At 37.3% G+C, this 25337-nt stretch overlaps 1 protein-coding gene across 2 annotated transcripts in view; it reads left to right on the top strand.

Moving 5' to 3' along the window:
- ACC (acetyl-CoA carboxylase) overlaps positions 1-25337 on the top strand; it is a 1497654-nt gene that overhangs the window by 129983 nt on the left and 1342334 nt on the right. For both annotated transcript variants that reach the window (XM_090383551.1, XM_090383552.1), the window contains one exon: positions 12834-12915. In XM_090383551.1, coding sequence (XP_090239677.1) covers positions 12834-12915 — 82 coding nt within the window. The remainder of the gene's footprint in view (positions 1-12833; positions 12916-25337) is intronic.

Genomic DNA, 25337 nt, shown 5'->3' with positions numbered 1-25337 from the left:
GAGTAGCTCCTGGTGTCTTGTCAATGATATACAGGAATTTTTCTAGCAGGGATAAGAAGGTGATTATCCCCTTGTATAAGGCAATGGTCAGGCCACACCTTGAGTACTGTATACAGATCTGAAGGCCTCATTTCAAGAAGGATGTAGAACTGCTGGAACGAATTCAGAGAAGGGCAACAAGATTAGTGAATGGAACAAAGGGTTGCTCTTACGAAGAAAGGCTTAAGTTTTGCAAATTACAGTTCTGGAGACTAGGCACTGGCGAGGTTATCTGATAGAGGTGTATAAATCCTTGAATGGTTTGAGCATGCTCAATGCTGATGGCATTCTTCCTCTTGTTCAGAGTAATCACCTGAGAGGGCATAAATTCAAATTGAGGAAAGACAGATGTAGGATAGATGTGCGTAAATTTGCCTTTAGCCAGCAGGTAGTTGGTTGGTGGAACAGAATTCCATCCCTTGTTTTGGAAGTTGATTGCCTAAATAAATTGAAGGATCAGCTGGACAGGTATTTCGAACGAATGAAGTGGAAGTTTTTTTTCCCCCCGTTTTTGGCTGATGCTGCATAAGCTTGCTTTCTTGCATCATATGCCTCTACTAATGCTAGCGCTACTCTTAAAACGATCTAGAAATCTTTCATCTGATCAATGATTGCCAGTATGGATTCCATCACTGTCGTTCCACTGGTGATAGTCTGGCTTATCTTACCTATCTATGGACAAATTGAATGGAAAATTTTGGTGAAACTCAAGCCATTGCTCTTGACATTTCAGGGGATTTTGATTGTGTTGGGCATAAAGGTCTTCTAAATATGCTTCCATTGTATGGTTTGCCAGCTGTTCTTTGTAATTGGGTATTTAGTTTTCTCTCTGCGAGTGACAATAGATGGCTCTCTGTCTTCTAACTTCTCCACTAATGCTGGTGTTCTCCAAAATTCAGTTCTTTTCCCCAATCTTTTCCTCTTGTATATTAATGGCCTTCTTCCATTGACCGGAAATCCTATGCATGGTTTTCCTGATGATAGCATATTGCTTTCACCCTTCCAGTTTGAGAAACCCTGCCCTGCTCAAACAGTTTAACTTCTTGAATATCCACTACCAATTCCTTAAATGTAGATCTCCAGATAATTCTACAGAGGGGCAAAGAAAACTTAAATTTCAATCTTTCTAAAAGTCAGCACTGCCTTATATCTCACAAAAAGCATTCTACTGCTCCTATTCTTATCTTCGATGAAACTCTGATTTCTAGGCAACACCTTGGGGATTACTCTGACTTCTAATCCCTCTTGGCATAGAGCACATTACAAATATTGCTTTCTCTGCATCTAAAAAACTGAGTTTTCTCTTTTGCTCTTGGTGTTACTTTCCAGCAGAGTAAACAGTAGTTTACTTTGTTGAAATTGCAAATCTGGCCTACCATGGAATATTGTTCCTACATTTGGGGCACTGTCCTCAAAACCTCTTGCAGGCCTCTAGATTCCATTCAAAAGAGGGCAGTTAGGTTAAATAATGTCTCATCTGTAACAGAGGCTCGCCACTCTGTCTCTTAGACGTTCTGTGTCTGTTGCATACCTTTTCTATAGTTACTTGCATGGACACTGTTCTGAATTGGCTTCTATCATTCCCACTCTCTCTTTCAAAGCAGTCCGAACACGTGTCGCAACCAGTCAACATCCTTTTACTGTCCCAGTTTAGTTCCACAGAACCAACTTTTCTTCTTCCTCATTTATTCATTCAACTTCTGTTTTCTAGAACAACCTTCCTTCATATGTATTTCCTGAAAATTACAATCTGCAGAAGTTCAAGTCTAATGTCAACAAGTATCTTCTTTCATCTTTTCAATCTATGCACGGTACTAAGTACTACAGGTTCTAAAAAAAAAAAGTACCTATACATAACAATGATCCTTAAGAATAAAAAAAAATAGTATGGAAAACATATTTATTTAAAAAAAGGTCGTTTAGGCATGGGTAATGCACTTCCATCGTTTCTACTACCTAGGTAGTATGCATACATCGTTTGATTATATCTCATATTGTGAATACTTTCACAATGAGTTGCCAAGGTATAGCACTACTTTGAATAAGTAATTCCACCGGTGGACAAGAGTAATGTTACTTATTCTCAGCGGATACCTCCACCCAGATGGCATTGTTTTGAAGCTTGTTGGCTTACTCATCGGTGGGTGGGCAGGTACCCTGTAACTCCACAATGTGAGAGATGCTTGATGGTTTAATCTAAAAATATTTCTTGACTAAATGTCTAAGAGTATAAAAAAGGTTGTTTATTCATGGATAATGCACTTCCATCATTTCTACTACCCAGGTAGTATGCATGCATCGTTTGATTATATCTTGCATTACCCATGCATAAATAACCTTTTTCATACTCTTAGACATTTAGTCAAGAAATAATTTTTGATATTTATTTAACATGATATACTGTAAAGTGATTATAAGGAATGGTGGGAGATATCGTTTCTTTCTTTGGCAATTTTTTACTTTTTATTTAATTTTATTTTACTTTATTATTTATTATTAGTTATATTTTGTAGTTTACAATTAATGTCTATATATCTATGTAAATCTAAGCAAAAAAAATACAAACCAAACTGTTATATTTAGGCCACCCGAATAATTAAATTCATCTGTAAATTTAAGCAGACGCCATTACAGAATTATTAGTGCGAACCCCCTGGAACACTTTCACGAATCCCCAGGGGTTTGCGAACCTCCGGTTGGGAACCGCTGGTGTACATGTTCTTACTTCTGTTCTTACTCTTAGTTACTCTAACACAGACTATATTTTTCTTGTTCCATGATTACCCACAGCAGGGCTTGAAATCCCAGGTACTTCGTTTCCCGAGTTGCTGCATGTTCTGGAAGAAGCAGTGCAAGAATCACTTTCACTTCTATGTGGCTATTGTTAATCTGTTAGTCTGTGTATCTCCCCAAGCTATCAGTTTTCTGATCCATCCAATGGTGCCTTGATAGCATTAGCAAATATTCTTTCACCCTTTCTATTTAAGTGTATCGCACCCCTCAGAAGCAGTCTCTCGTCTGAGAGACTGCTTCTGAGGGGTGCGATCCAGAAAAATTTGTGAAAAAGCTGTGAAAAATTCTATCGTATGAGTCCTGCACAATCTCTCCACAGGAAAATTGATTGACAGGGCTCTCATGAACTCTCTCCTATCATTTCTGGGCAGAATTGTAGCCACTTTCAAATTCAATCCTTCTGAATTTTTCTCAGCATTGCCCTGTACTTGTTAAGTAAATCCTCAGATCTTCTACTCTTAATATCATTATTGCCAACATGTACAGCATCACCTTTTGTGCTCTTAAAAGATATCTACTCTACAATGTCATCAACTTTTATTCTTGGGAGGCATTCTTGGTCCTATTTCATGTATCCTTCTTTCACAGTATATTTCCCATTTTGCATGATAATAGAGTCAATGACAGTAGCCACCTCCTGTGGGACCATTGCATTCTGTCTTTGGGGATTGTTGCTGCTGTGTTGCCTGATGTGCAAACTCTGGTGAGTTTGGCAGTTGAGACCTTGATGGGTGCCCAACTCAATTCTTTCAAGGGCATCCCTCTTGTTCTTCAGGCTCTCATAAGTGCTCCTCAGAATGCCAAGTCCACACCTCATAACCTCTCTCTCTTTACATCGAATAAACACAGATACATTCTCCTTGGCCGTATCATGTCCTGTTCCAGAGAGTTCCACAAACATCAAACAAGCAGTACCTTTCGTGAAGCCGTGATTTGGAAGACAACTGTCCCTCTCAATTCTTCCTCTGAGCCACAGCAGGCGCCTCCGTAGCCAGGTGGCCAGGAACAGCAGTGCATAGCACACACTTCTTGATTAGATCAGGGTTCAAGAGCCCGTGACCACCAAATATGGAGGATGCGGGAAGGTCAGGGAATGACCACCGCATATCCCGGAGCAATATGCCCTTAGTTGCTAATGCTCCTAAAAACCAAATAACAAACAAAGAAACCTTTACTTTGCTGCTCTGGTCTGAGGCATAATTTCTGTTCAAATTCAATTTAATTGAGAATACTAGACTATTTTACATAGTTACGTTATACATATTACATTTCTAGTTTAGGCTATGCCATATGCTTGTTAGGTTATAAGCTATAGAAGCTATTAAAATTATATATTAATGCCAACCTCTGTGATTGAACTTTCAAGATACCTATTTACCACACTTAGACACTCACAGACATTGTGTTTGTGAGTTATTGGATACCTTTTCTAGGATGCTGTGTGTATATCATATTTGATTCCTGCAGATTCTTGGACAGAAATTTAGTAATTGATATCCATCCATGAAAACATATTCCAGCTTTAAAACAAAAGCACTATTAAATTCATTGTGCTAACAGGTCTATAATTGCTCATGTCACCATTTGATCCCCTTTTATGAATTGGGGATACATTCACACATTTCCAGCCCATTTCCACTTGCAGTCAGAGAAAGCCGATGTACTTTTTCTGACAGAATCTCAGTTATCGGTTGATTCAACTACTGCTCATCTCAGATGCTCAAATTATTCGCTGTATGATTCCTTTCGCCTCAAAGATGGTACTTGTGCATATGTCCGTTCTGATATTCCCTGTCAGAGACTTGGCAATTTGGAATCTCCTCTCTTTGATCTTCTCTGGTTTAAAATCTCTCTACCTCATTGTGTCAAATTCATCTGTTGTCTCTACCATTCTCCCAACTCCACTAATCACTTGGAGCTCTTTGACTTCCTCTCTTTGCAACCTGACTTTCCCCAGTCCAACTTTCCTAACAGTGAGGTAATTTTCCTTGGTGATTTTAATGTTCACAACTCCAGCTGGCTTCCGTTTTCTAGTCGCACCGACCCAGCTGGTCGAGATGCTGAGGCTTTTGCAATTACTAATGACCTTGCACAGATTGTTCATTTACCTACAAGAATACCGGACAATCCTAATCATACAGCCAACACGCTTGGTCTTTTTCTCACAAACAACCCTTCTAAGTACATGGGTGAAGTGAGAGGTCCTTTAGGCACGTCAGATTACAACTTGGTGATTGTCTCTTCTCCAATGGAGCCCTTATCTCATGACTATTCCCAACCTCATATTGTTTGGCATTACAAGAATGCAAAATGGGATGACCTGCGAGATTTCTTTTCTTCTTTTCCTTGGTCGGATTACTGTTTCAAAACTTCTAATGTCAACGTTTGCTCAGATCATGTCAGTGAAATTATTCTTGCAGGAATGGAATCCTTTATCCCACACTCCACTTTAAAATCTCGTCTTTTATCTAAACCTTGGTTTTCCAATAAATGTGCTTAGGCTGTTCAAGAGAAGAATGTTGCATATCGTAATTGGCTTGTTTCTAATTCTTCAGTTTCATTTTCTGTGTACACCAAAGCTCGCAACAATTGTAAAGGAGTTATTAATCAGTCCAAACTAGAGTTTGAACAGGCTAAGAGTAGAAAACTTGCTTCTTGCCCTAATGGTAGCCGAGCATTCTGGTCTCTTGCCAAAGCTATTGGCCGCAACTTTTGCACATCTCTGCTAACACCTCTGTCTAAACCAGATGGTTATGTTGTCACCTCAGCCAAGGATAAAGCTGACCTGCTAGTGTCCCATTTTTCTTCCAACTCATATATTAATAATGATCTTGGTAAAACACCTCCCACCGTTCCCAACATGCTCCGTTCAATGCCTCCTGTGGTCTTCCGTCAAAAGGATGTCAGAAGGATTTTGACGAATCTTGATGCTAAGAAAGCTCCAGGTCCCGATGGTATTTCTCCACTTGTTCTCAAAACCTGTGCTCCTGTTCTTTGCTGCCTTTTTTCACTTTCTTATTCCAAAGGTGTTTTACCTTCTTCTTGGAAATTTGCTCATATCCAGCCAGTTCCTAAAAAGGGAGACAAATCCCTCCCATCCAATTATCGTCCCATTGCAATTACTTCTACTCTTTCTAAAGTAATGGAGAAATCAATTAAATGCCAACTCTTAAACTACCCAGAAACCTCTCATCTGATCAATGAATGCCGGTATGGATTCCGTCAGTGTCGATCCACTAGTGATATTCTGGCTTATGTTACCCATTTATGGACTAATTCAATGGAAAGGTTCGGTGAAACACAAGTAGTTGCTCTAGACATCTCAAAGGCTTTTGATCATTTTTCTCATAAAGATCTTTCTGAACAAGCTTCCATCTTATGGTTTTCCAACTGTTTTTAGTAATTGTTTATCCAGTTTTCTCTCTGATCGCTCACTGAGGCTGTTGCAGATGGCTCTCTGTCTTCTAACCTCTCCACTAATGACGGTGTCCCCCAAGGTTCAGTTCTTTCCCCCACTCTTTTCTTTTTTGTATATTAATAACCTTCTTCCATTGTCTGGAAATCCTATCCATAGTTTTGCCGATGATAGCACATTGCATTCCACTTTCCATTTTGAGAAATCTTGTCCTGCCCAATCAGCTTCAACTTCTCGAAAATCTGCTATCAATTCCTTAAATGCTGATCTCCAGTGGGGCAAAGACCACTTAGTTGATTTCAACCCTTCTAAAACTCAGTCTTGTCTTATATCTCGCAAAAAGGATTCTTCTTCTCCTATGCTTATCTTTAGTGACACTCCGATTTCTAGGCAAAATGATATATCTCTTTTGAGGATTACCCTGACTTCTAATCTCTCGTGGCACAAGCACATTACAAATATTGCTTCCTCTGCATCTAAAAAACTTGATTTTATCTTTCGCTCTCAGCTTTACTTTTCTTCCAAACATCTGCTCACTCTGTATAAATCACAAATCCGCCCTGCTATGGAATATTGTTCCCACATCTGGGGTGGTGCCCCGAAAACCTCTCTCAGGCTTCTCGATTCCATTCAGAAGAGGGCAGTTAGGTTAATCAATGATTCATCTTTAACAAAGTCTCTCCACTCGCTGTCTCATAGATATACTGTTTCTGCTGCATGCCTCTTCTACAGATACTTCCATGGGCACTGTTCTTCTGAATTGGGTTCTATAATTTCCAATCTCTCTTTTAAAACAATCCGAACACGTGCTGCCACCAGCCAACATCCATTTACTGTCCAACTTCAAACTCACAAAATCAACTTTTCATCTTCCTCGTTTATTCATTCAACTGCCGTTTTCTGGAACAACCTTCCTTCATACGTATTTTCTGAAAATTACAGTCTACAGAAGTTCAAGTCCAATGTCAACGAATATCTTCTTTCGTCTTCTGAACCTCCAACCGAAGTACGGTACTAAGTATTGTAGGTTCTAATACCTCTCGTGTTTGGGGTTTAAATTAAAAAAAAAAAAAAAAAAAAAGGACATCCTCTCAATCTGAGGATGCTCTCATAATTATAGCCAAAGTATTTTCTTACCTTCTGTGGTGCCTCCTTCAATTAATGTTCACCTTCATCAAATTCTCTTCCACTTTCCTTCTGGTTATGACAAAGTCATTTAGCTCCCCATTAAAGTTTGATTAATTTTTAGCATCCCCTTCCCTAAACAATGTAGATGCAAAATATCTATTCACTTTGTCAGCAACCTGAGCAGGGCCATCAACAGTTAACCCATTGATGTTAAGTGGCTCAATGTGATTCAGTCCTTCATTCTCGGCGCCTCCGTAGCCAGGTGGGAAGCAGCAGCAGTGCATAGCACACGCTTCTTGATTAGACCAGGGTTCGAGCCCGTCACCACCAAATACGGAGGATGCGGAAAGGTCAGGGAATGACCACCGCATATCCCGGAGCAATATGGCCTTAGTTGCTAACGCTCCTAAAAACCAAAAAAATAACAAATAACCCTCATTCTCTACTGTTAATATAAGCATAGAAGTTTTTACTGCTTTTTTTTTTTTTTTTTCATTGTTTTCCAGAGACTTCTCATAATCTTTCTTAGCTTACTTAAACTCCTTTATGGCTTTATTACAGACTGAGTTATATATACCATAGGCTTCTTTATCATTTATATGCATCCCATGCACTTTTCTTCTCTGCCACTTTTCTCAAATAGTTCATCTGATGTCCATTTAGGTTTAAGCCTTGAACAGTATTTCTTCATTGTGAAAAGCCTAGTAGCTTCTATGATTACTTCTCTGAATGCTTCTCATTTAGTATTTGCTGTTTGTGACATCATCAATTAGACCCACTGCATAGAATTTAGAAACTGTCTGAGTGCACTGTAGTCACCCTTATGAAAGCCTTTCCCTTTACCCCTGACAGTAGTTATGTTTGTTTGTTATTTGTTTTTTAGGAGCATTAGCAACTAAGGCCATATTGCTCCGGGATATGTGGTGGTCATTCCCTGACCTTTCCGCATCCTCCGTACTTGGTGGTGACGGGCTCAAACCCCGGTCTAATCAAGAAGCGTGTGCTATGCACTGCTGCTCCTTCCCACCTGGCTACGGCGGCACGACAGTAGTTATGTCTTTAATTAAATTCCACATTAGTACACTGTGATTGCTGCCACACAGTGGGTCTTTTACCTACAGGTTCTTCATGCATCACTTGTGAGTTGAAAGTTAAGAAGCCTTTTGATCTGAAGGATTTAGTGTAAATAATAATACTGAAATTAATTAGTTAATTTGCAAAGTAGCACATTTTGGATATGAGTGGCATTTGATGCTGGTAGTTTTGGTTTTATATTGATATTAGGTGACTTAGCTGGCTAAATTATTTGATAAGTACTCATATAGGTATAGATAGGAGTGAATTATGAATGTTAATAAAGAAGAAATACAGCAGGCCCCCGTTATAATGCAGTTCGCTTTACGCTGATTTGCTATAACGCTGTTCTTATATTATAACCTGACTATAACACTGTCACAGTTCACTATAACGCTCTTTTACAGATTGCATTTCTGGCATATTTAACGAAATCGTTTCATTTGATGGAGTTGATAGCTTGAAAACGAATAGCAAAACAGCATTAAAACGTTTCCCACGCTCAGTGAAATTTTCTCGCACTCTAATTTAATTGCAGTACAGTGACTTGTTACGTAGTTCCGAGATCAACATTTAAAAAAATTATCAAGTATATTGCTTGTAATATTTGCGTAATATACATTTATCCAAAGTCTAGTCATCACTCAGTACAGTATTAGACATCGTGCGTAATGGACAGTTTACTCAAACATTGTATCATAATTAATGCAACCAACGCAGTTACATTTTCAAAGAGTTAATAATGGCCGATAAGAATGAAAAAGCAACGTCTGGGTGCAGTACGAAGACTATAAATGTAAGAAAAAGAATGAATTTGAAAATTAAATTAGATGTTTTGAAGCAAATCGATTCCAGTCAATGACAAGTGGATGTGTGCCATAATTTAGGACTTGCAAGTTTAACTGTAGGAACAATTATAAAAAAATAAAGAATTAATTTCAGCAGTGGGAAAGATAGCTGTTCCACTGCACACAACTAGGGCTAGGCTGGCTATTAGGATTGAAATGGAAAGACTTTAACTAATTTTATTGAAGATAATATCCAATGCAGAATTCAGTTAAGTTAAATATTATAAAAAGAGAGAGAGAGAGAGAGAGAGAGAGAGAGAGAGAGAGAGAAAATGATTAGCCAATATGATGATCTGAAGAAAACTCACCTAAAAAAAAAAAAAATATGGAACCATGTAAAACTGGTAAGGGCTGGTTGAATTGATTTAAAATCCAGGGAGAAGCCACAAGTGCAGATCAAGGAGCCGAAACTTTCAAAAAAGAACTTGTTAAAATTATTGAAGAGGGGTATTATGTGTTATACTTCTCAACAAGTTTTTAACTTAGATGAAGCAGGACTTTTATGGAAACGAATGCCTAAAAGAAGTTTCATATTGAAAGAAGAAAAAAACATGCCAGGTTTCAAAGCGGTGAAGGATCGGTTGACTTTATTGTTAGGTGGTGACGCTACGGGGGATTTAAAATTAATACCCCTTTTAGTTTATTTGGAAGAGGGCCAAAGTTCAACCCAAAATTGACACATTTTTCATGATTAAATTCATCAATTAAATTAAATCAATTTAGATTAATTAAATTCATGATTTTAATTGGAATTTTAAGTTTAATTTTGATACGTAAGTAGTTACCACATAATTATATACGTATGTAATGCAGAATATTTTATATGTACAAATATTTGAATATTAAATATTTGGACGATATTTGTGCATCTTTTCACTACCATTTATTATTGATTAGGAAATATCCTATGGCACCGACCGCAACTCACAAATACATATGTTACCTTATTGGAATGCGGCGCTCGCTCAGTGCGAATTCAGTTAGCACCCTTTTTTTCCGGAACGAATTATCATTGTTAACCGGGGGTAACCTGTAGAAGGAAATGTGTGTTTGTAGCTGATATGATGGAAGTTAGTGAAGAATCTCCATTACTTCAGCTAATACTGCCCTCAACTCAAGTGGGTAAGAAGTTAGCAGACTTTGACTATTAAGTCTAGTAGAAACTTAACATTTGACAATCTCCTAGTCAAATGTTATTACAGTCGATGCTAGAGATGAAACCTAAAGTTAAGAGTGCCATCTTCTGCTTTGTTAGAAGACATAAATGTTACTGTCAATACAAACACAGAAGACAACACAAAAGATATATATAATGATTAAAATTATCACGTTTCCTCGGCTTATGAGATGATTACTGCAATGAGGAGAGAGAAGAGCAGTTTTTTTATTGAGTGTAACAAACAAGGTAACGTTAAAGTATGGGGAACTTGATAATGGAGAAGTTGGCAAATCTGGAAATGGTGGCTACGCCATACTCATTGAATATGAAAAATTGAAAGCTATAAATAAGAAGTTAATATTAGTGCATTACATGAAAAAAGTAATTAATGCTTTACCAACAGCAATTGTGACTAAGACAGGCAATAAAGTTGTAATTGAAGGTATGCAAATGATTAAATTAGTAAAAGTTAATATTAAATCAAAGTGTATTTTTGATGAGGTAACAAGAGGCACGTCTTCTGGTAAAGTAAAGGTAAAGAACAAAGCCTAATGAGAATCTGAAAACAGTGATTTGAAAACTAGCACAAATGTCAGGTCAGTGGTGACTAGTACCTTGAAAAATGAAATAAAATCAAATCTTTGAGGCTGGCTAGAAATAAGGGAATAATCCTTGAAACTGCTACCAAAGCAGATATGATTAATATATTCACTTCTGAGTTGCTGGCATCTGCGAGAATATCAAGTGGAGTGTTTTGAAAATATAATCCATCCCTGCTAATTTATGATGTCCCTAAGGAGTTATCTAAGGAAGATATCATTGATGATTTGTATCATAAAAACTTAGCAGATTTTTGCTATTCATTGGATGATATAAAATGAGAAGTGTCTTTTAGCTTTAATACTAGATCTTTCATCTGTAAGTGTCCACTGGGTATTACGTTTTCAGCCTGATATGTACAGAAGAAGTATTATGTCCAATGACAGAATTTACCTTACATATAGTTCACACAGGTTCCAGCCATTCACAATTATAACAAAATGTTTCTTATTTCTGGGGTATGTTTGTATGAACATACACCTAGTACTACCGTACCCACAGTTCTCCATCGTGTGGTCACTGTTTCACCATTTGGTATGTGTATACTGAATGTCCATATAAGGAGGAGCCACAGTTGTGTATAAATTGTAAAAGACATAAATGGGATTGCCATTATTCAGTCAGAAACACTGCATGCCCTGAGTACTTACGTATATTAGAACTGGCATGACAAAGGGTCCATAATGAATAAAGAAGACAAAATGAGTAATGGCTTTAGAACACAACTTGCATAACACTGTTAAAATTAAAGTAATGCACATTAATTGTCAATGGACTCATATAGTCTCTGATGAAATACGGATGGCTGCAGAGGAGAACTTAATAGATATAATTATGATACAGGAGCCATACTGTGTTAAGGATCTGTCTAGCAATGCTTCTAAAGTTTTAGGATTTGTGTTGCATGCTAGAGTTAAGAAAAGGTACAATGATTTATCGTACATTTTCTTGTGGAGATAGGGGAGGTCATAATCTTGCTGTATAAAGCAATTGTAAGGCCACAACTGGAATAAATGTTCAGGTATGAAGACCACATAAAAATAGAAGAAATCATGCTTCTTGAAAGGACTACAAGGCTAAAAGTGGGACTGGTGTGATCAGTGAAAGGGCATCTATATGAGGAAACACTTTGAATATATGAGCTAGAGCTTGGAAATTAGGCATCTAATTTCCAAAAGGAAAGTGAATGAGACTGGAATTTTCACTGTTATAAATGATTCCAAAGTAGGTTCCTTAAATTTAAACCATGGAGGAAGAGGTTTAGACTGGATTGCACAAGTTTTCTTATACCCAGTGAGTTATTAATTACTGGAATAAGTTATTTCCACAGTGGTTGAAACTGATATCATGGTAGAAATTCAGAGGTCAGCTGGATAGACAGATGCTTACATGAGGAGGAATCAGATGATAGATTATTTTATTTTTTATTATGTATCAATTTTTATTTTTAATTAATTATTTTTATTATTTATTTATTTTTTGGATACTGCAGTAAAAGCCTGGAGCTTCCTTGCTTTTAGAAGGAAATTATTGTTTTTTTTTTTTTTTTTGGTTTCTTTAGTTAATTTTCCTAAGAAGGCTATAAGAGGAATTTTCCTTTTTGTAAATTGATATATATATTTTTTGTGATAAATAGTGCAGTTAAACATTAACTGTTTATTTTTAATCAACATATCTTGCATGGTTAATAGGGATTGATTTTTCTCTCTCTCTCTCTCTCTCTCTCTCTCTCTCTCTCTCTCTCTCTCTCTCTCTCTCTGTGTTTTGTGCAATCTAGGCAGTTTGGGCTGGTTGGGGACATGCTTCAGAAAATCCAAAACTTCCAGAATTACTTCAGAAAAATGGCATTGCTTTTATGGGTAAGTTTTTTTTTGGAACTTCTCTATTTAATATTTATTTTAATAAATTAATTTTCTTATTGAAAGTTCATTGATGTTACATAGCTCATTATGAAAGTTATTTCAAGTCATTTCTGCAGGTTCTCTATTTAATGGGTATAGAAACTTTTGGGTCTAAATGTTTTAAAACGTTAAATTTTTTTCTAATTTTTCTGTTTGTTTCAGATTTGAGGAAATTGATAGAAAAGGTCTTATGGATCTTTTAGAAAATTATATTCCAGTTTTAGTTATAATTTTCTAAAAACAAGACTTGCTGCTTTTATGATATACCACATAAAAGTCCTTTTAAAACAAGGACTGGTGTATGATATACCACATATCATATACTGATATGTGGTATATCATATACAATATGCCATGCCAACCCGGTGCTGCACTGCACCACTGCTGCAAAATCTAAAAGTTGATGTGGCAATTATTATTATTTTTTTATTTTTATGTATATAAATATTTATTAAATTTTATAATATTGGAACTGTTTAATATTTACTAATACAAAAACAGTATATTTTAATTTATGGTTCAGTTTATTTTCAGCAAAGTTACAAATGCATACAGTGTAGATCAATGGTTCCCAACCTTTTATGACTCGTGAGCCCCTTTCAGCATAATATTTTTATTGCAAACCCCTAAGCCTATATTCTCTGAAATCATATAATAGTACTAAACTTTTATTATAAAATATTTCCAGTACTATATTTTCATAAGCGACATTGTGTAATAATAAAAATTATTATTAAGTATTATTTATACTTAGTAAAGCAGTTATTAATCAATCCAAACTAGATTTTGAACAGACTAAGAGTAGAAAACTTGCTTCTTGTCCAAATGGTAGCCGAGCATTCTGGTCTTTTTCCAAAGTTATTGGCTGCAGTTTTTGCCCATCTCTGTTCCCACCTCTGTCAAAACCAGATAGTTCTGTTGCCACATCAGCCAAAGATAAAGCTGACCTGCTGGCATCCTATTTTTCTTCCAACTCATGTATTGATGATCTTTGTAAATCACCTCAAACTTTTCCAGTACACTCCATTCAATGAATCCTGTGGTTTTCTGTCAAAAGGATGTTGATCATTTTATCATTTTGATGAATCTGATGCAACGAAAGCTCCAGGTCCTGATGGTATGTTTTGTGTCATTTTGTTTCACTTTAAAACCTGCACTCCTGAACTTACTCTTGTTCTTTGCTGCCTTTTTTCACTTTCTTATTCCAAAGATGTTTTTCCTTCTGATTGGAAATTTGTTCATATCCAGTCTGTTCCTAAAAAGGGTGACAAATCCCTTCCATCCAATTATCGTCCCATTGCGATTACTTCTACTCTTTCCAAAGTAATGGAGAAATCAGTTTACTGCCAACTCTTAAACTATCTGGAAATCTTTCATCTGATCAACGATTGCCAGTATGGATTCTGTCAGTGTCGTTCCACTGGTGATATTCTGGCTTGTGTTACCCATTTATGGACAAATTAAATGAAAAAGTTTGGTGAAACTCAAGCCATTGCTGTTTACATTTCAAAGGCTTTTGATCATGTTTGGCATAAAGGTCTTCTGAACAAGCTTCCAACCTATGGTTTGCCAGCTGTTCTTTGTAATGGGTATATTCTTTTCTCTCTGACTGCTCACTGTGGGTGATGGTAGATAGCTCTCTGTCTTCTAACTTCTCCATTATGCTAATGTTTCCCAAGGTTCAGTTCTTTCTCCTATTGTTTTCCACTTGTATATTAATGGCTTTCTTCCATATGTTTTGCACATTGCTTTCCAACTTCCAGTTTGAGAAACCCTGCCTTACTCAAACAACTTGAACTTCTTGAGTATTCACTGCCAAATCCTTAAATGCTTATCTCCAGTGGGGCAAAGAAAACTTAATTTCAATCCTTCTCAAACTTAGTCTTGTCTTATATCTCACAAAAAGGATTCTTCTGCTCCAATGCTTACCTTCGATGATACTCCGATTTCTAGGCACGATCTTGGGGATTACCCTGACTTCTAATCTCTCTCAGCATAAAGCACATTGCAAATATTGCTTTCTCTGCAACTAAAAAACTGGGTTTTTTCTTTTGCTCTCAGCATTACTTTTCATCCAAACAGTTGTTTACTCTGTAGAAATCGCAAATCTGGCCTATCATGGAATATTGTTCCCACATCTAGGGCAATTCCCCCAAAACCTCTTACAGGCTTCTAGATTCCATTCAAAAGTGGTCAGTTAGGTTAATTAATGTGTCATTTGTAACAGTATCTTTTCACTCTGTCTCACAGATATTCTATTTCTGTTGCATGCCTTTTCTATAATTATTTGCATAGGCACCGTTCTTCTGAATTGGTTTCTATAATTTTCTCTCTCTCTCTCTCTCTCTCTCTCTCTCTCTCTCTCTCTCTCTCTCTCTCTCTCTCAAAGCAGTCTGAACACGTGCCGCAACCAGTCAGCATCCTTTTACTGTCCCAGTTTAGTTCGTTCCACAGAACCAACTTTTCTTCTTCCTCATTTATTCATTCAACTTCTGTGTTCTGGAACAATCTTCCTTCATACTTATTTCTGAAAATCATAATCTGCAGAGGTTCAAGTCTAATGTCAACAAGTATCTTCTTTCATCTTTTCAACCTATTCACGGTACTAAGTACTATAGGTTCTAAAAAAAAAGTGCCTATACATAACAATGATCCTTAAGAATGAAAAAAAAATTAGCATGGAAAATATATTTATTTAAAAATAGGTTGTTTAGGCATGGGTGATGCACTTCCATCGTTTCTACTACCTAGGTAGTATGCTTACATTGTTTGATTATATCTCAAATACCTTCACAATGAGTTGCCGAGGTATTGCACTGCTTTGAATAAGTAACTTCATCAGTGGAGAAGACTAATGTTACTTATTCTCGGTGGATGCCACCACTCAGATGGCACCATTTCGAAGCTTATTGGCTTACTCATTGTTTTTGGGCGGGCAGGTACCCTGTTGTTGCAATAGTGACAACCTGGTTATGAAGTATAACTCCACAATATGAGATCAAGCACACATATTGTGTGCTTGAATGGTGTGCATTGTTTAATCTAAAACTATTTCTTGAATAAATGTCTGAGTATGAAAAAGGTTGTTTATGCATGGGTAATGCACTTCCATCATATTTCCTACCCAGGTAATATGCATGCATCGTTTGATTATATCTCGCATTACCCATGCATAAACAACTTTTTTCATACTCTTAGATGTTTAGTCAAGAAATAATTTTAGATGTTTATTTAACGTGATATACTGTAAGATAGTAAAACAATTATAAGGAATTGTGGGAGATGTGGTTTCTTTCTTTGACAATTCTTTGTTTTATTTAATTTTATTTTACTTTGTTTATTATTAGTTATATTTTGTAGTTTACAATAATATGTAAATCTAACAGATGCCATTACAGAATTTTTAATGCGAACCCACTGGAAAACTTTTGTGAACCCAAGGGGGTTTGCAAAAGTGTTCCAGTGGGTTCGCACTAAATCATGGGTGGGAACCGTGTGGTTCATGAACCACGGGTGGGAATCGCTGGTGTAGACGTTGGTGGCATCTTTATAACGAAATCCACAGCCAAACCCACTGTTGGTTTCGCTGTACAACCCTCCCTTTTTCAACTAGGGTGCAATGTTTGGGAAATTTGTGCTTATGCATATGGTTTGAGCAGATCAGTAAACTGTTGTTTACAATTGTAGAACTATGTGTGCTTGTTACTGGGGGTTTTATAATAAAGGTTAATTGTTAAATATTTCTTATTTATGTAATATAAAAATATTGTACTTACTTTTTTAAAATAAATTATATAATTTATTTAAATAAATTTATTTAAATAAATCATGGATGACCTTACAGAAGCAAGTAAAAATAATTGAAAAAAGTAATGATATCGGAATATAGGAATAGGCAAGAAGAAAGGAACTGACCATTACCATGTAAGACTGAGAATGACCAAATGACCAAGATGGCAGTATGCTGGTATACTGGCGGCGTGCCAGGTTTCCCCATTCCAAATGCTATCAAAATGTTTTTACACACACACACACACACACACACACCCCTGGATATAACACGGATGTCAGGCGACACTTTAATACCCATGTTATAGCCAAAAAATTTTACCATTATTTAAATTTTTTTTTTTAACATAATTACACTTTATTTAGTAAATAAAGACTTTATTTACTAATGTTTTATGAGTATACAGACCAAAAGACATAATGTATTAAAGGCTGTATCATTCCCTTTTCATTCTACTAATATCCAATGCTGTTATGGACTTACATTTTATGCATCCATTCTGAAATAATTGTGTAATTTAGTTTGCCGGAACTGATGACAGCTTTTTTTCAGTACATCATTCTTAATAGTGGTCAGATGCAATAAATGAAGATGCTCACTGTCACTTCAATGTTCTAACCATGCCATCACCTCATTAATGTTTTCGGGCACTTCATTAATTTCTGGTGATTTTTGCTTACATGACATCGACATGGGCTCCTCCGTAGTCAGGTGGGCAGGAGCAGCAGTGCATAGCACACGCTTCTTGATTAGACTGGGGTTCGAGCTTGTGACCACCAAATACGGAGGATGCGTAAAGGTCAGGGAATGACCACCGCATATCCCCAGAGCAATATGGCCTTAGTTGCTAATGCTCCTAAAAACCAAACAACAACAACAACGACATCAGCATTTTTCCATCCACACTATCTTCTGAGTCACTCCTTATTTCACTGGCCTTCTGTTTTTCGATTGTCTTCCCTCTGTTCGCAGAGGCTGGGATTTCTTTCTCACTCATGTAATTTTAGTTTCTGCTTCCACCTCAATCTAAGCAGCCGGGTCATTTGCTCCGACACTGCCACCAAGTACGTTACAAGCAGCATTTTGCTTCTTGTTCTGAAAGTGCTGCTAATTCAAGGTTATTGTTAGTGATCTAATTTTTTCCAATGTATATTTTCAGCAGTTTTCAATTGCTGTTGAGCTTATTTTCTCCCATGCTAACCCAGTATTATTTGTAATGTTTGTCAGTGTTAATGTTTTCAGAAATTCTAGAACTTTAATTTCTGAGTGCACAACACCAACAAGAAACTCAACTGCAGTAGGAGGTTTTAAAGGCTTAAATAATGCCCTAATATCCACGGGCTGAATTAGTGCAGTTGTGTTCTCTGGAAGAAACATGACTCTGATTTTGCTGTCTTTCAATTTCAGGACATCAGCTGGGGGATTAGTGGGCAGTGATCCAACAGTAAAAGAGCCTTTTTTTCCAAGTTCTTTTGGGAAGCAACTAATGTCTCACTATTGGTACAAACTCACTTTCAGAAAGATTTCTGCATCAGACACTAATAAATTCACTTTTACCCTAGTAGAACTTTATGACATAGAGCAACTATTTTTTTAGGGTGCAAAAGGTGATATTATTGTATACAGTAGTAATAATGATATTGAGGGTATATCTGAGGACTTACCGTATTTCCCCATGTATAAGACGCACTCTTTTTCGAAAAATTTGGGGTCTAAAAACTGGGTGCGTCTTATACAGTGGTTGTAGATTTTTTTACTTGCATTTCCTGCTTTTTAGCGCTTGTTGTCTTTGCGCTCATTGTTTTGCACTTGTTACCGGTATATTAGGTTACGTTTTGCCATGTTTTGCCCAGAAATGGCTCAGAAAAGATTTTCGTACAGTGCTGAATTCAAGTTAAAAGTGATCCAGTTTGCAAAAGTGAATGGAAATCGTGCTGCTGAATGTAAGTTTGGTTCTCCTCCAACTGAGAAAACAATCTGAGACTGGCTATGGGAAGAAGAAACCCTACTGAAAATGCCACAGCAGAAGAAGGCCATGAGAGGCAAGTCAGCAAAATGGCCTGAGTTAGAGAGGGGATTGAAGAGCAAAGGGCAATTGGAATTCCTGTGTTCACAAAGATGGTTCAGCCTGAGGCAAGAAGAATTGCTGATGAAAAAGAAGTTACTGATTTCAAAGGAGGACACAATTGGTGCTTCAAGTGCATGAAACGGAATGGACTAAGCATGCGTACATGCACTAGACTCGCCCAAAAGATGCCTGAAAGCTATGAGCAGAAGGTCCTTGAATTTCATCGTTTTGTCATTCAATGTCGGAAGACACATCAGTTTGAGTTGGGACAGATTGCAAATATGGACAAAGTCCCCCTTCAATTTGATGTCCCAAGTAATAGAACTGTTGATAAGAAGGGGATGAAAACTGTAACTGTGAAGACAAGTGGACATGAAAAGAGCCATTATACAGTTGTTCTAGCTTGTTATTGCCAACGGAACCAAGCTGCCTGCTATGCTGATTTTCAAACGCAAAACAATGCCAAAAGAAGACATTCCTCGAGGAGTGATTGTCCTCGTTCGTGACAAGGGTTGGATGAATAAGGATGGGATGAAGATCTGGTTTGAGAGAGTTTGAAGCAGGAGACCAGGTGGGGCTCTTACACAAACCTGCCCTATTGGTGCTTGATTAGTTCAGGGCACACGTAACAAAAAACACAAAGAAGATTGCTGCAGAGCAAAAAACAAAACTTGTCGTCATACCTGGAGGCTTGACATCCCAGCTCCAACCACTTGATGTCAGCATTAACAAACCCTTCAAAGCTGCCATGAGAGACGAATGGAACCAATGGATGAGGTCTTATGGGGACAATTTGACACCAGCAGGAAGAGTGAAGAAACCAACTATAGGAGAAGTTTGTATCTGGGTGAAAAGATCCTGGGATAATATCAAGATTGAGATTGTTGTCAGGTCATTTAAGAAGTGTGGCATTTCAAATGCCATAGATGGAACTGAGGACGAGGCAATATATGAAGACAGTGATTTGTCATCAGACACAGAGGACAAGCTAATGGATGGGAGTTTTGATAGTGATGAGGAGTTGTATGAATTTTATGAAGAATAAAACTTGAGTTCAATAACTTTATGTAATACATTTTTTTTCAAATTTCGGGCCCCAAAATTAAGGTGCATCTTATACATGGGGAAATATGGTACTTTACAAGTACTGATCAATGTTGAGTAAAGGGTGAGTTAGGATTCAATTTGAAAGTGTCTGCAATTCTGTCCAGATGCAAAAGGAGGAAGTATGTGATGGGCACCTTGTCAATCATTTCAGCCCTGGTGAGATTTCCCAAGGCTCATTGGGTAGAATTTTTCTCAGTGTGGTCTGTGTTTGTAACTGTGAAGACCCTTAACATTGGTTACACTTAAATAGATGAGTGAATATTTTTTGATGCTCATGTGGTAGTAGTGTTAGGTGGAATGAAAAAGTACTAGCTTTGGGTGGATTCACAGACTAACAGATTAATAGCAACCACATGTAGAGCTGAAAGTTTCTTGCACTGCTTTTATTGGGATGTGCAGCAACCTGGAAAACATGGTGTTGAGGATTACAAGTTTGCTTGGACATGGACTTGTTAAGAGTTAAATTAAGAGTAAAAAAAAAAAAAAAAAAAAAAAAAACAAAAGCGCCTGTAAACTTGTATATACTCTAATGCTAGGAGTATACAGGGGACCCGCTTTACGACATGGTTAGGTTCCAGCAAAACAGGGTCGTAAAATGAAAAGTCGTAAAACAAGACCAAATTATAATGTAATTGAATGAGATAGGTTCCAAAATTCCCAAAATTTTTCCAAGTATGCACCAATATTTCTGTTCTTTTTAAATAATTAAATATTTTAAACATTTAATGCAGATGTTTTATTTATACTTATATATAAAATGATTAATGAAAAAATTTTACTTTGGTCTTGTGGAGTCATCACTTGAGTAAATACGTACTCAAGAGATGACTCCACTGCCTGTTTCGTCCACATTAAAAACTAAATCAGGGTGTTAGTTGCCTTCATCTATTAAGCATTTAAATTCGGAAGGATACTCTTCCACCACTGCAACGTCAGCACTAGCAGCCTCACCACACACTTCACATTGTGAATTTTACAACAGTTTTTAAACTGATGAAACAACCCTTTGCTGGCCGTAAATGTTTCAGTGCTACCAGACTCCTCACATATTTTGTCAAATAGTGACTTTGTCCAGAATATATTCTTGTCCAGAATTACCACCTGTGTAACAGGAATGTTATTTTGGTTCATATCATCAACCCACAACACTAACAATTTCTCCATTTTTTTCCATTGTCTCACTGCATGAATAAGTTGTTCTGGAGGATGACACACTTGTTATCCCTGTGTGTGTGTGTGTGTGTGTGTGTGTGTGTGTGTGCACTTTATTTTATCAACATTGTTCATAATCATTGATACAGTAGACCTTACACACATCCGACTGATGCTCACCAGACTCCATGTGACGATCACATCCATTTTCTCCTTAATTGTTAGGAAGCCTCAGACTTCCTTGCACCATATGGCCAATAATAATAATAACTCTTGGTGTAGCTATCATTACACCCACAATGCACCACGAAAAACAAATGAAACGCTTAGTCCATGTTTGGACTTGCAGGTGTTGCTGCAACGTGTTACTGAGTTGTGATTTTGTTGTTATTTTTAATTTTTTCAGGTAATATTTTGAAACAGTCATTAATGTGAAAAGTCATAAAATGGACCATCGTAAAACGGGACCTACCTATACTAAGCAAATTAGATGAATTTGAAGTACTGATCAAGTCATCAAACACGGACGTTGTAATATCCGTGACATAAGGGATGTAGAATTGGAATATGGGAGTACAATGTGCACGTGAAGGATAGACAGAGCAGGAGGGAGAGGAGTGTGCTCTTATTGAAGCACATAGAAAGGTTTTGCTTTATTAAAGGTGACTATAGTGGTATCAGACAGTTTTTAATTCCTATTCAGTGGGATGAACCGATGATGTTAACAAGAGCAAATTCTGAATTGGAAACATTCAGGGAAGTAATCATAGAAACTACAAACTTTTTATACCAGCTAAGAGATACTGTCAAGGCTTAGACCTATATGGATGTTAGATGAACTGATTAGATTGGTGGCAGAGAAGAAAAATATGTGGAATGCATATAAATTATCAGAGGATGCTGAAACCTACAGTAGATATAAACTGGTAGATGTATGCAAACAGGTCATGAAAGGGGGTTAAGCAAGTTTAGGTATGTTATGAGAAGTCTGGAAAAAAAATGCAAAGAACAGAAGCAGACTTCATTTATGTAAACACTGGAAGGAAGGGGATGAATCATGTTGGTCCACTAGATACAAATGGTATAACTGTTGATGATCCTCCTGCTCAGGTTGTGAAAAACTGAATAGATATTTAACATCTAAGTTCACATAAACGGAATTTTTTAGGGATGGGAATGCCAGAAGTATATCCAATTCTAATGGGATCTAAATGATTCTGTGGTAACTGAAAGGGAAATGGAAGAGAAATTATTGAAGCTAAATGTAAATAAGTCAACTGGGTGGATGGTATCTATCCAGTTATTTTAATGGAAGCAGTAAAATAGGTAATCAAGCATTTTGCCTTAATTATGAGGGTATCCTTGCTATAGAGGCGCAGTCCCTGTGGACATGAGATGTCCAAATATATCCCCAATTCACAAAGGCCTTCAAAGGGTGACACGAGTAATTATAGACCTGTAAGTTTGACTTTTGTTAAAAAAAATTAAGGTGTCACTGGTTAAGGAAGTAAAGCAGATCCATCTAGACAAGAATGCAATTATATGGTAGTCATAGCATGGATTTGTTACAAGACCAATATGACCCAACCAGATTGGTCTTGTCTAACCAATCTGATTCAACCAGATTGACCTTGTCTAACTAATCTCATTGGGTACTATGATGCTGTAAAAATGGAATCTGGATGCAAAAAATTATTTTGAAGTCACATATTTAGATTTCAGAGATGTTTTTGATACTATTGTATATAAAAGACTGCTGTAAAAATCGGAGCAGTGTCATTAGGGACGAATTTCTGTTATGGATAAAGGGATGATTGGGTGGGAGAAGGTAAACATGGATCTAAATTATCCTTCTCTCTAACTAGCAGTTTCCCTGAACTCTTAGGGAATCCTCAATGGTACTGTCAAAAATCCTTGCACCACCTTTGTTCAAAAGGGTAGCCAAAATTAATGCTTACACGAGTTTCCCAAATATGTAGATAACTTGTAGTTAGTATAGGATGGAGGGTGGGCTCATTGGAATGATTCTTTATGAAATTTTAAAGTTTACTAAAAATTAAAACTTTGTACTCAAATGAATTTAAATATTAATTTCTTCTTATTTTAATTTAACTGCCAACTATTAAATTAAAATTTTCAAAAACAACAAATTAAAAAAAAAAAATCACTACTCAGGATGAATGTTTTTATTACTGAAAGGATTACCCCTTTCAAGAGTGAGTTCTCTGAATGTCTTGGCCCTGAGTATTGAGTTTTCTTCATGAAGTTTTAAAAAATTCATAAAAATGAAAACTTTGTGAATGCTTTTACATATATAAAATCCATATAAAAATTTGATAAAACTGTTATTATTATTACTAAACACTGACACAAGACTGCATATATAACTTTATTTACAATAAAATAAAATATACTATAAAAACATAAAAGTATATTCAAAAACTGTAATTAAAATAAAATGTATGTTACAATAATAAAATCGCTAAAAAGATTAAAATCATTTAAAACCACTATACAAGAGCTTTTGGTAGCAACAGCTGCCTTCATCAGTCAGCTGAAATATGTTACAGGCTATCCAACAATATATATAAATACCTAATTCTATCCCAGCACATCAGCGACGCCACTACGGCACATCAGCATTACTAACTTCCCATACACTGGAATCGGAAACGGCTTGGGAACGAATCATTCTAAACTGCTCATCCCTCCCTAAAATAAGGGACTCGAAAAGTGGATTAACACGGCAACCCTTATTAATGCTGTATCATCCAGATGAACATATTCGTAAGCGCTCTAGCCACTTCCGGTTCCAGAAACTCCTAGCGCTGCTGACAACCAATGCTCCTTTGGCTGAAATACCATGCCCCATTTCCCAAGCGTGTTCGGCTATGGCTGAGCTCCCATAATCCGCTGTCTTGATGGCTCTGTCATGTTCACCCAGGCGATTGCGTAATCTATGCTTTGTTTCTCCCACATAACACTCCCCACACTCCAGGCATTCATTCTTGTATATGACCCCACTGGTGTCACCGGTATCAATAGAATCTTATGGGCTACCAAAAGTCCATAAGGCAGAGGTTCCTTTAAGGCCACTTGTGTCATTTGTGGGCAGTCCGATGCATGCTCTATCCAGATTTTTGGCGGAGCTCATATCCTCCCATGGTAGGGCGATCGGACTTTACCATTAGGAATAGTAGTGATTTTATACAGTTTGTGAGAACTCAGAAGATAGAAGAGGGAGAAATTATGGTGTCCTTTGACGTTAGTTCCTTGTTCACCTGTATACCCATTGAACATGGTTTGGATTGTGCACAGGTAGCTTTGGAAGTGATGGTACTTTGAAAGGTAGGACAGCTTTAAACTGTGAGGACGTTTGTAAAGGAACCAGTTTGTGTATGTCTGCTGCCACTATGGTGTTTAGGAATATTATGTATCAGCAGGTCTGCAAAGTGGCCATGGGTTTGCTCATTAGTGCGGTTATAGCCAGTTTGGCCATGAAAGGGTTTGAAAATAGGATGTTGATGAGCACTCCTCCACTCCCGGTACGGGTGTGGAAGAGATATGTTGATGACACTTTTATGGTAATACAGAGGGGTCGGGATAATGAAATGCTCAGTTGGTTGAATGACGGTTTGCCTTATATTCAGTTTACCCTGGAGGTAGATGTGGAGGGGGGCTCCTGCCTTTCCTTGATGTCTACAGAGAAGGCTGATGCCTGAGAACTACGGTTTATAGAAAACCTATGTGTCGCAGCCAGTACATGCACTTTAAATCAGCTCAGGCCAGTGGCCACAGGAAGAGTGTGGTCAAAGCTTTGATGGGAAGGGTAGGGTCACATTCCTTCTCTGAGAAGAGGGATGACGAGATTAGATGAGTTACGGCAGACCTAAAGATATGTGGCTATCCCCAAGACGTTATTGAGGGTTGTTTAAAGGACATGAATAGGGGTCACGGGGATGTTTTATGCCTAGGGCCACCATATACATTCCCTGCTATCCAGGTATTTCAGAACCCATTGCATGTATTTTACGCTCATGTCAGATACACTGTGTGCAAATTTCTGGTCGGAGACTTCACACAGTGGTGTCCAGTGTTAAAGATTCAATTGATACCGGTGACACCAGCATGGTCATATACGAGATTGAATGCCCAGAGTGTAGGGAGTGTTATGTGGGAGAAACAAAGTGTAGCTTATGCGATCGCCTGGGTGAACATGATAGAGCCATCAAGACGGCGGATTATTGGAGCTCAGCCATAGCT

This window comes from Mastigoproctus giganteus, chromosome 10, assembly GCF_048544385.1.
Source record: "Mastigoproctus giganteus isolate SK-2022 chromosome 10, ASM4854438v1, whole genome shotgun sequence".
Classification (NCBI taxonomy): domain Eukaryota; kingdom Metazoa; phylum Arthropoda; class Arachnida; order Uropygi; family Thelyphonidae; genus Mastigoproctus; species Mastigoproctus giganteus.
Note: the sequence above shows the minus strand (reverse complement) of the source record. Positions and strands in the feature narration are given on the sequence as shown.